Source organism: Bubalus kerabau, chromosome 21 (genome assembly GCF_029407905.1).
Source record: "Bubalus kerabau isolate K-KA32 ecotype Philippines breed swamp buffalo chromosome 21, PCC_UOA_SB_1v2, whole genome shotgun sequence".
In the NCBI taxonomy this organism is placed as follows: Eukaryota; Metazoa; Chordata; class Mammalia; order Artiodactyla; family Bovidae; genus Bubalus; species Bubalus kerabau.
Window position 1 is genome coordinate 57,379,717 of NC_073644.1, and position 12,551 is coordinate 57,392,267.

Below are 12,551 nucleotides of genomic sequence, written 5' to 3' on the forward strand. Positions count from 1 at the left end.
GAGATGCAGATGACCTGCTGAAGGGGCTACGCCTTCTCTGTGAAGCTGCACACACACTCAGTCTAGGATTTCAAGAAGCTAAATAAGGAGATCGTATGAGAGCTAGAGAAACTGTAGCCCAGTTATTTCCTGTGCCAACAAGGTGAGGTGACAAGTCAGTGACAACATCCGTGAGCTTCAAGGCCTGTGCCCTCAGAATGACCCTGCACACACTTTGGGACTGCAAACATTTAAGTTTCCAAGACGGCTGTGAAGTTCTCTTTTTTAAAGGGGATTTCAGTTTATCAGCATTAAAAAATATAAGTACGAGCTTTTAGAGGTTTCTCTGAATCTGAAACAGCAGATTTGTAAAGTACTATTTTATTCCTGTTGACCATTTAAAGCCAAAAGCCTGAATTGCTTCAACTACCCTGAGATTTGAGTCATGTTTTCTAAACAGTGTTTTTAACCACATATCAGTAAGGGGTTTGCTTTCTACTCAGGGCTACATGTGAGCCCCAGGAATAATGCTAGGCCATTGTTCTCATGTCCTTTTCAGAAATATTCCATTTAGAACATATGTCAATATGATGCTACAACTGGGTACAAAATAGCTTTGTGTTTGGCAGGCTCCAGCTGATCTGTAATGATCCAATGTTAGGGAAACACACAAAAAGCATTGATCTAAATGGATCAATATTAGTAAACAGAATGATTTAAAAGCTCTTTCAATTCAGGTAAAAATGTCTTAGACCAAGAAGCAGCTGTATCCTGACCCTGATTGTGAGAATTATTGGCAAGCTGCAGGGTTTTAAGAATACTCATTGAGCAAATTTGGGTTTTAGCAGTTTCAAGTCCAGAATTTCAAGGTCTACTGGATCTTGACCGCAGAGTTTTATGCCCCTTATGGGCACAGAGAAACGAGAATAAAATTGGAGAAGTGTAGTAACTCATGAACAAGGAAAGTGTGGATATGATTTGAGTTGAAAAGAAAGAGTAGGGTTAGAGTTGGGCATTCTAAGAGAAATTTAATGACAGTAGAAAAGAAGATTACTGCACAATGGGCTATAATATGAAAATTAAAATAAACTCGAGGTAATAAGACTGGTACTTTCTTTCATTGATTTTCTAAAGCCTTACACAAATAAGTGCAATTATACAGAATTAGAAATGTCAGGTGGAAAAATGACTATCAAAACAGAATATTTTAAAAATCATTATGAGAGTAGTTTGTACAACTCCATAAAGTACATTTGAATTTTTGGATGAAACGATTAATGTTCTACAAAATTACAACTTTGCAAAACTGATCCTACTGGAGAAGGGTTAAATGGACCAATTACCAGAGAAGAAATAGAGACTAATTTAATCCTCTCCCTCCAAACAAAACACACAAATCACCCAGACAAGATGGTTTCACATGAAAATTCTTTCAAACATTTAAAGATCAAATAACCTCCATAATACTTAAACTACTCTAGTGTACAGAAAAAGAAGGAAAACTTTCATATCCTCTCAATGAAATGATTACAATGTAAAGCTCAAAAGCAAAGATTATTACAAAAACAGGATAAATCTTACTTATTAAAACTGATAAAAAGTTAAAATGTAAGTGACATAACCCAACAGCCCATTAAAAGCCCATATTACACCCTGAACAAGTGAAATTTATTTCAGAAAGGTAAAGTATTGCTCTGTAGGGAAATCTATCAATAAAATTAAGCTAAGGAGAAAAACCGGAAGATCATCTCAATAGAAAAATAAAGAATAATTGACAAATTCAATATCCATTCATGTTAAAAACAGCCAGCATATTCCTTAATGGGAAAACACAAGAGAATTTCTAACTAAAATCAGAAACAAGGATGTTTACTATCTCTACTATTCTTTACCTTTATAGTAAAGGCATCAGCCAATGAAAAAAGATAAGAAAAAACAAATAGAAGCATAAAAATTTGAAAGGAAGGTATATCCTGTTAATCAATGATATAATTGTACATCTAGAAAACTCAAAATAATGAGTTGAAAAAACACTAAAATAGTAAGGAATTTTGGTAAAGCAGTGGGTAATAAAATCAATATGAAGAAGTCAATAATCTTCATAAAAACAGGAAAACAATAATAGGCAAAAGTTAACAGATGAATCCCTTACAAAAGCAAATGAAAAAATAAAATACTTCATTGTGAACTTAACAAAAATATCCAAAATTTGTATTAGAAAAACCATAAAGTCATCCTGAAAGTCACAATAGATGACTTGACCACATGGAAGACATATGTTTGGGGATAAGAAAATTTAATACTGTTAAGATGTTAAGAAAAGAGGAGCAATGAGAAACGGATAACTTTTTCAGATAGTAAACATTTTATGAATAATCACATTTAAACTGGTGCTGCATGAAGAGACAGTCAGACTATGGGAACAGAGAAGAATAATCTAGGAATACTAGATTATTACTCATAATCTAGTATTATGAGTAATAATTACACATACTCAACTGTGTATGAAATTTTACTTTGTGACAAAAGTAGTCCCTTAAATCAGTGATGAGAAGATGAATTTGTACATAAGCTGTATTTGGATAACAATAAAAATATGTTTGAATCAACTTTTCATAACATATTTTTGGTAAATTCCAGGTGAGTTAGAAATTTAAACATAAAATTAAAACCATGTAAGTAGCCAAAGAACACACGAGTGAATTCCTGCCATTCAGAATTTGATTTCTCCTCCCCCAAACATCAACAGCAAAAATAAAAATCTTTTGGGTAGCATAAATATCACAAGCAAAGTAAAGAGACAAATGAGGGAAAGTATTTGCAACTTAAGTAGCAAACTGTTAATATCCCAAAGACATGAAGAACTTCTAAAAACAGGAGGAAAAAACCCATTTTAAAAATTGAACAAGACATGTGAACCTTCCATTCACACAAAAAAAGGAATACAAATAACCTTTAACCATATGAAAAGAAACTTGACCTTGATCATTGTAAAAGAAACACAGGCTAAAACAGTATAGGATATGGCTTCTATCAAATATGCAGAAAGCCAAATGTCTGACAGTCTTCTCTATAGGTAAGCACGATGTCAGTGTTTAGTTGACCTTCAGATTTATATTGAATTATTCATGAAAAAAAATGTTATGATGCTCTGGAATTTGCTTCAAAGTAATCTGGTAAAGGGAGAGTTTTGGAAACATGAAACAAAATTGGCCATGTACTGGTAATTTAGAAGCTGGGCAGTCAGTATTTGGGGTACACTACTATTCTCTCAAACTTTGTATATGTTTGGAAGTTCTCATAAAAAAAAGTAAAAGGGAAATTCATACAGTTTCAAAAGATACCACAAAATTAAACTAAAGGGAAAAATGTTACCTTACAGAAAAAAGAATTTTAGAGAAATAAAAGTATTCATTGGTTTAGAAGTGTGGTTAGTTTGTGAGAATAATGATATATCAATGGAGGAAAAAAACAATTTAAGGCTGACCTGGGTTAGAATTTTTACCCTTTATTTTCAGTGTGCATGAGCTCAAAGAATTCTTGGTTTATCTCTGTTATATTATATCCCTTGACCATAGAATGAAACAAAATGAGCGCACTTTTTTTTTTTTTCCCCTCTTTCTGTTTTTTTTTTGGTTTTTTTTTTTTTGGTTTTGTTTCTTAAAAATTTTTTTTTAATAATTTTTTTTTATTGAAAGATAATTGCTTTACAGAATTTTGTTGTCTTCTGTCAAAGCTCAACATGAATCAGACATAGGTATACATAAATCCCCTCCCTTTTGAACCTCCCTCCCATCTCACTTCCCATCCCACACCCCTAGGGATACAAAGCCCCTGTTTGAGTTTCCTGAGCCATACAGCAAATTCCCATTGGGTATCTATTTTACATACGGTAATGAAAGTTTCCATGTTACTCTTTCCATACATATCACCCTCTCTTCCCCTGTCCCCATTTCCATAAGTCATTTCTCTCTGTCTGTTTCTCCATTGCTGCCCTGCAAATAAACTCTTTTTAAAAATAGATTTGATTGCTCCAGGAGACACATTGACCCCTGTCAACTTAAGTAAAAGTTGTTCAGTTAAGTTGATGTTAATTTATGTTTGCAATTTGGTTTGAATCTTCCATACAGGCTCACATCCATTAATTCTAAATAGCCCTTAGGAAATATGGAAGTAAAAATTATCTTTAGTAAACCTTGCTAAAAGAACAAAATGTTATAGAATGCACTACAGAGAATGTTTGTTTGTTTTTAATTTACACCCCCTCTCCTTCAGCTTTCTTCCTTCCAGAACATGCCTTCTGTTGTACTGATGCAAGGCTGAAGGTCCCTAGAGTACTCCAGCCATCCATAATTTAACTCTACCATCCTGGACATGCATGTGGTTATAGGAAGCTGTATTTCAAGGTCAGTTAATGAGATCCATCTTCAGGCTATCATTCAGATAATGAAGAGCTTGTTCGGAGAGTCCCAGACCTCAAATGCTCTTACTGCAGGCCAACACAAACCCATCAAATAAAGATAAATGAGAAAATATTCAACAGCTGTCCGTTTTATGCTTGCTAGTTTTATTTTATTGAAACCATCCACACTGAATGCAAAGCAATATCAGTGATATTTTATTTGTCTACCATTTTAAGCTTTCCAAAATACCTTAAGATATTGTTTTTTATGAATTTAATAAGTTCAGATCACAAGGTCGTAGCTTGTCAGAATGTTCTTAAAGTTGTTATTTATGGAACCAGCTAAGTTTGCATGGGTCAGCCTGTCTGTAGTAGTCATCAACACATATCTGTAGCGTTGGTTAAGTTCCTTGCTAGAGAAGTCAGAGTCTTATCCGCAGAACCATGCAAAACAGAACGTGCCACCGGGTGTTAGATGGACAAATGGATGCTCTCGTGCAGGAGCCCCATGCTCTGAGCTCTGAACTCTTCAACTGACAAGCTTATATATTCTCTGCCAATGCAAATCTCACTTTCAAAAATTGTAGTTCCTTTGTACTTTCCCTCTTCCCAGGTTATTTGAAACTGTTCCTCTATTGTTCTGAGGAAGTTTTTATACTCTCGTGCAACTTAAAATAGAAAAATAAGCTCAGGAAGCCAGACATGGAAACTAACAAGGTCATTATTTCATCTAAATATTCACTTTATAGGTGAGGAAGGAAGGAGAATCCATGTTCTGAACTTGGAGAGACACCACTTCCACCAACTATTCAAAGATAAATATTAATCATCACACTGGTGTGGCTCTGAGAAGCTTACGTAGATTTACACACTAACACGTATGTATTGGCCCTCTCCCAGGTGGCACTAGTGATGAAGAACCCACCTGCCAGCAGGAGACCTAAAGGGACGCAGGTTTGATCCTTGGGTCGGGAAGATCCCCTGGAGAAGGAAATGACAACCCATTCCAGTATTCTTGTCTGGGAAATTCCATGGACAGAGGGGCCTGGGAGACTACAGTCCATGGGGCCATGAAGACTCAAGACAGGACTGAAGTGACTTAGCGTGCACACACATATGTATTGAGCTCCTCCTATATACCAACCACTGTACTGGACTCTGTGGTTCTAGCAGTGGTCAAGGAAAGTGAATTCCTGAGCTAATGGAATTTATGTTGAACAAGAATGAAACATAAGAGGGTCAAAAGAGAGAGAGAGAGAACAGGCAACCTCATTTGAGACAGTCCGACCATGAAAATCATGTTTCCAGAGAAAGCTCCTCTCCCCTATAAAATGAAAATATTTCTACTTTCTACCTTTGTAACTCACTTTCCATTTCAAATCATGAACAGCAGTCTCGGGGTTTCCTCTATTAGAAACCGTCACCCCGTAAATTATGTAACTTCCCTACACATGATTTCTCATCTGTAAATTAAAGGCTGTGCACGTGTGCTCAGTCGCTTCAGTCGTGTCCAGCTCTGCAACCCCTTGGACTGTAGCCCACCAGGCTCCTCTGTCCATGGGATTCTCCAGGCAAGAGTACTGGAGTGGGTTGCCATACCCTTCTCCAGGGGATCTTCCCAACCCAGGGATTGAACCTTCATCTCCTATGTCTCCTGCATTGCACTTTACCACTGAGCCACTGGGGAAACCCAAACTAAAGGCTAGACCACATAATTACTTCGATTTCCTTCTACCTTTAAGAGGCTTCATTAAACAGAGCCTCATGGGTGTTTTGAACTCTTTTCCCTACTCCTCCCGGCCTCTCACTGTCCCACGAAAGGCTCTGAGGAAGACGCTGCTGCTTCTGGGTCTAAAAGGCCTGTGGCTCTTGTGGTGTAGTCTGTGACACAGAGATAATGTAGGGAGGAGTCAGACCCATTTCCTGAGGCCTGGCAGTCTCCTGGCTTTTTCTTCCCTTTTAGATTCAGAGAACTACGACTATTGTCAGTCATCGTGCAGGAATAAACAGTACTGCTAAACTTGTCAGCTTTTTGATCCTTCCCAGATCTTTTTATTTTTTTAGCCCAGTTCTTGGAAAAAGAAGGCTTATCAAGGCTTTTATTTTTCTTTGGAGTGTTATATTTGCTGCACCAACGATAGATTATTGAAATAAAATCATATATTTTTGGACTCAGAAAATCACATAATTGTAAAAGAGGAACCAAACTAAATACAAAAGAACTAAAACAAAACAAAACAAAACAAACTAAATCCAAAACAATTATACGTATATATGTATGAAACGAGGGCTTCCCTGGTGGTTCAGATGGTAAAGAATCTGCCTGCAATGCAGCAGAGCTGGTTTCGATCGCTGGGTTGGAAAGATCCCCTGGAGAAGGGAACGGCTACCCACTCCAGTAAAAAATGAGTCATAAAATTTATTTTTAAAGGAAACGTGGAGGCAAGCTATCTTATACCCAGCTCACTATGTCAGTTTCTTTAATAGTCTATTGAAGACACTGAATAAATTGTTTCCACGGTGCCAGGTTTTGCATTCATTTCAGGTGGAATTTATGCTCAGTGCCACAAAATCCCCACCTTCTTTCGCTTAAAGAAAAGATTCTGTGTGGGCTGCGGTAGAACTGATCCACGTTAGGTGGGGCGTTGACTCTGAATCAGCATGTGACTGGGAGGCAACCCCAGGCAGTCTATGCACTGCAGGTGGCGTCAGGGCAGAAATGCACCGTAGGTCAGGTGGTTGGCAAGGAGCCATAGTCCCATTCTGTAAGTGGCGATTAACATGGTCCTGAATCTTCTCTCGTACCTCATTCCTCCCTATGCTGCAAGGTTAAATGCAAGTTCATCTTCCTCCACAAAAGCTTCTCTGACGTTTGCAGTCCATGAAAACTATCGTTTTGTTGGAACTAAAAAGCACAACTATTTGCCTCATTTATCAACTAATCATGTTCCACCATGTACAGTTATATTGTATTGTCTTGCATCTTTGTTCAACTTCTAAGTGTGTGCATGCCATGTCAAAAGTTAGACTACAGAATAATTTGTAATTAATTTTTGTAATTTATATGGTATAGTTTGTGACACAGAGATAATGTAGGGAGGGAGTCAGACCCATTTCCTGAGGCATGACAATCTTCTGGCTTTTTCTTCCCTTTTAGAGTCAGAGAACTACAAATTCTATCAGTCATCATGCAGGAATAAACAATACTGCTAAACTTGTCAGCTTTTCGATCCTTCCCAGATCTTTGTTTTTAGCCCAGTTCTTGGAAAAAGAAGGCTTATCAAGGCTTCTATTTTTCTTTGCAGTGTTATATTTGCTGTGCCAAGGATAGATTATTGAAATAAAATCACGTATTTTAGAACTCAGAAAATCACATAATTGTAAAAGAATTTTATAATTTTCATCTTTGGAGAAGATATTTAACTAGATTTGCTCAAGGTTTAACCTTTTGTGACACTGTCACCAATAATATTGCAAAAAACACAGTAGATTTTAAGCAAAATTTTAAAATGTGCTGATGTATCTTCTTGACTCTGTTTTCATTTTTCCAGGAAACCACAGTATCCTCCAACTTTATCTTGTATTTAGGTAACCAGTAGCTTCAATTTCTTCCCTCTGATTATCAAGGTTTGTGTCTGGGGAAAAAATTTGCTTTAATTACTTAACTATCTAAGAATATTTTAATTTAATGTTTTTTTCCCCAAGAGAATTAACAGTTTTATCTGATTCTACCAGTCAGGCAGACTTGATCACCCTTGGAGGAGCTTCGCATGAGCAAGTTTGGAGGGGAAAGAAAGAATAAGATAGAGTGGTGGTGGTGGTGATAACCTAAATGGGGGGGACTATACAACTTTGGCATCAATCTCCTCTAGCAACACATTTGGCTTAAAGACTAGGAGCAGCAATATCTTCAACCAAAAAGTTCTGATAAGACATTTAGTACCATCCAAACGCAGAACTAGTCACTGCTACACAGTCCATCAGGGCAGACATTCTCTAAGAAGAATTTCACATCAATAGTGGAGATACCTGCATCAAGGAAGGCTGGTTGTGGATGGTTGCTAGGCACCTCTTCCTGAGCAGTGATTATACTTTCTATAGATATTACAAAAGGAAAAGAGTACATTCGTAGTCAGCAAGCATCCACCCTGAGAATCTCACTCAGTCAAGAAAGGATGATGTTATAAGAGGAAAGCTTTAGTGCAGAAATATAAATTGGCAGCTCTCAAAATACCTGTGCTCAAAAACCATTCACTAATTAAAGAATAGCTATCCACCACCCATAATACGTTATTAGGATTTAGCATCAGTAGGGCTCAAATTTTAGAAAATTCTGGTGTAAAAACATTGTAAATCTTCCAAACAATGTAAGAATTCTGGCTGGCTAACTACATGATTATTTTTTTTCATCGTTATTTATCCAAAGGCTTGAAACCTTTTAGTTTTACCATGTGCTAAAATGACAATATAAAAATTTAAAAGTTTTGTTTAAATTGCATCATTTTCTTGCATGTAGAAAAATGATTAGAAGTATGTAGCAATTTTTATGGAATAGCCTGTTGTTGACATTTGATTTGGGTCACCTCAGAAGTCCTGAAGAGTACAGTGTTTTCTAAACTGTAGAAGCAGAGGAATATTCCTCCCTATCACCTAATAGAAGAGAATGTCTCTAATCCAGGGACATCTTCATAAGCCTTTCTCTACATAGAATATGACAAATCCATTTCTATAACCCAGATCAGTTGTACCAAATGGCAAATCATTTTGCTATCCTGAAGAGCAGACACTGTACCCAGTGTTTGGGGGATGGTGGTGTAATTCAGAAGCACGTGGCAGTAGTTTTCGAGTCACCACTGTATTTAACATTAACCCTTGGCATCTATTGCCTGTAATTATTGTAACAACGGAAGAAATGAAGACTGAGACAGATGTTTAGGGCAATGGGAGAAATGGCAAGAGATGTTCCTTCAGGAGAAACGTTAGCAGAATTACCATAGTTATGCCTCTGGATAGCTCTTCCTCTTTTCCCAAGGCCTAGAATATATTCAGCAGATTTGCCAAACACAGCAGATTTGCCACTGAAGAACAGAGGGTTCAGTATTTCAAAACAGAAGATTTTAAAACACGGCTATTGAAATGATTTCAAATCAATGTTTTTAAAGGTTGTCATTTCGTTGTTAAATTTTTTTAATTAAAGAGAGACTATTTTGTATTGACATAACAGAAAGTTCATCCTGCAGGATTAGATGCACAATATTCCCCTAGGTTTTTGTCTTCCATTACTCATATATAATTTCAGCCTCCCTCCACACACCTGCATCCTCTTGGACGTACTTTTCTGCTCCCTGTGACTCGTCTTCCTAGCACCATACTCCTGATCCGAAGGGACACTGGTTTAAAAAAAAAGCTGTAACTCTTTAAGTTCTACTATTGCCTCGGCAATGGCCATCCATGGTGGGTATCACATAGCTTTTTGCTCCATATTACCTGACATGAGAGCTTCCCTAGTGGTTCAAATGGTAAAGAATCTACTTGCAATGCAGGAGACCCGGGTTCATCCCTGGGTCAGGAAGATCCCCTGGAGAAGGGAATGGCAACCCACCCCAGCATTCTTGCCTGGAGAATTCCATGGACAGAGGAGCCTGATGCAGTCTATGGGGTCGCAAAAAGCCAGACACAACTGAGCAGCTAACCCTTTCACCCAACGTGATGTAAAAAGATAGGCACTAAGTGAAATCATGGAAGAGTTCTTAGTTCTGAGGCTGCTCTGAACTAGTTAATTCAGAATTTCACAGAATAGAGGCATTTCAATTTTATAACTTTGAAAGCTAAATTTACATTGTTTTGAAGGAAGCCAAAAGAAAACAGTGTTCATCATAAATGCTTATTTTTCCTTCAACACAGGCCCACCATCACGACCATCACTATGACCGATGGGGACTATGATTATCTGATCAAACTCCTGGCCCTTGGAGATTCAGGGGTAGGGAAGACAACATTTCTTTATCGATACACAGACAATAAATTCAATCCCAAGTTCATCACAACAGTAGGGATAGACTTTCGGGAAAAACGTGTGGTAAGTTTTTAACCATCCTGTTAAGCGGTTGCTGATCCTCCTATATATAAACTAAGAATTAAGAAAATATGTTTATTGCATTGCAAGGTGTCTTTTATCACATGAAATTCATAACCTGTCACTTTGATCCAGTTTGAATATTATATTTTACTGTCTCAACTCTAAATAACGTTTTGCTTAGAAAAAATCCAGTGGCACTTGTCTCCAGAAGCACACAGAGCAACTACAATAAATTATTTATGGGTTTATATAGTGGGTTTTCTATGAATTCTTAAGGAATCTTTCAAAACATGAATTCGTTATCTAAAACCATTCACTCTTGATCTAAGTTTCTCAATAAAAACAAAGTGTTCATTCCCCCGTGCTTAAGAAAGAGGTTAAAAGGATGATTGGCAAATAGCTGGAACATGAGCGTTGTGAGTTCCTGCTGCCTTTTTATTTATGTGTAGACTCAGCCATCAATCACTAGCTGCTTATGAACAGAATGTGAGACCAACCCATGCTATTTTTCAAGATAAGAGAGTTAAAGTGAGAATCACAACCACTTCCTTCCCCTGTGCTAGACGCTAATGGCAGGGGTAAGGATATTGTGAGGTGTGAGGCGTGGAGCGCGGGCACGGGAGCTGAGCCCGAGTCGCTGCGCCCCAGGTGCTCCTGAGCGCCAAGAAGGCGGCGGCTCCGCTTCGGGCCCCAGATCCCCTCGTGCCTCAAATGCCCATGCGCTTTGCTCCGTTTGTCGTGTTAGAAACGAATACAACATTGTAAAGCAACTATACGCCAATAAAATCTTTCTTAAAAAATAAATTCACTCATTCCTCAACAATTGGGGAGAAAAAAGAACAAAGAAAATGAGGATTGAGAAATTAAATCATGATTTCTTAGAATGTCCTGTCCCTTCTCTGAAACGTCAATACGGTAGTCTTAGCAAATTTGCTCCCGATCCTTCCAGGGTATTTGTGTGCCTTCTCCCCTCCCATATGTCTCCACAGATCTAGGTATAAGTCCTTGCAAAGTTTTCCCTTGAAAATATTTTCACTAAACCATAAGTAAGGGAGCTAGATAATATGAAAATTGTTATGCTATGCTATGCTAAGTCACTTCAGTCGTGTCCGACTCTGTTCGACCCCATAGACAACAGCCCACCAGGCTCCCCCATCCCTGGGATTCTCCAGGCAAGAACACTGGAGTGGCTTGCCATTTCCTTCTCCAATGCATGAAAGTGAAAAGTGAAAGGGAAGTCGCTCAGTCGTTTCTGACTCTTAGCGACCCCATGGACTGCAGCCTACCAGGCTCCTCTGTCCATGGGATTTTCCAGGCACGAGTACTGGAGTGGGGTGCCATTGCCTTCTCCGGAAAATTGTTATACTTGGTTTAAATTAAGAACTCAAAAGGCCATCACCTATAAAACTTAAACTTTTCTAAAAAGAGCCTTTGAAGAAATGGGTAAAAAGGGAAGACTTGGAATAGCCTGTGTAAACTTATTGAGCAATCCTGTGTGCTTTTCATGGCTAAGTCTTTTTGAAAGTCCCAATCCACAGTAGAAGATACTCAAGTACTTCTAAAATATTTTACTGTTTTAAAAATTCCTTCAAATGTGTTATTTCACTTAAGTTTGCAGTAACTCTGTAAAATAGGAGATTATGGGTCTCGATTTGCCAGTAAGAAAGTAAGATGCTATGAAGTTAAATGAAGAGTTGATATTCGAACCTAGAACTTGGGTCCTCAGTCTACTGTTTGCTGCTTCCTCGAGGAAATGACAGAAGGTGTCTAATTTAAGTTTGCAGGATGCATAAATTGTGTTGAAAACCATACTTACACTTGACATTTAAAAGTGAGAGTATATGTGATAACTTCTAGGAGAAAAAAAGCAAATATTTATTCTCCACTGTGAACTTTGACTATAATAATTGAGAAAAAATACGCGGAGTGAATCCAGGGAATTTGAATGCTGACAAAATCAAAGCAGCATAAACTAACAACATTTGTATTCTTTCAGGCTTACAACACCCAGGGACCAAATGGGTCAACAGGGAAAGCGTTTAAGGTGCATCTTCAGCTTTGGGACACTGCAGGACAAGAGCGGTAATAGTG

The 12,551-nt window shown here is 37.8% G+C and overlaps 1 protein-coding gene across 2 annotated transcripts in view; it reads left to right on the forward strand.

Annotated features, from left to right (window-relative positions):
• RAB27B (RAB27B, member RAS oncogene family) overlaps window positions 1–12,551 on the forward strand; it is a 66,276-nt gene that overhangs the window by 40,400 nt on the left and 13,325 nt on the right. The window contains exons 2-3 of one of the 2 annotated variants that reach the window (XM_055559023.1): window positions 10,286–10,460; window positions 12,457–12,542. In XM_055559023.1, coding sequence (XP_055414998.1) covers window positions 10,308–10,460; window positions 12,457–12,542 — 239 coding nt within the window. In that variant the 5' untranslated portion in view covers window positions 10,286–10,307. Of the gene's footprint in view, window positions 1–10,285; window positions 10,461–12,456; window positions 12,543–12,551 lie in introns of those variants that run through there. The other variant, XM_055559024.1, reaches the window with a different exon arrangement.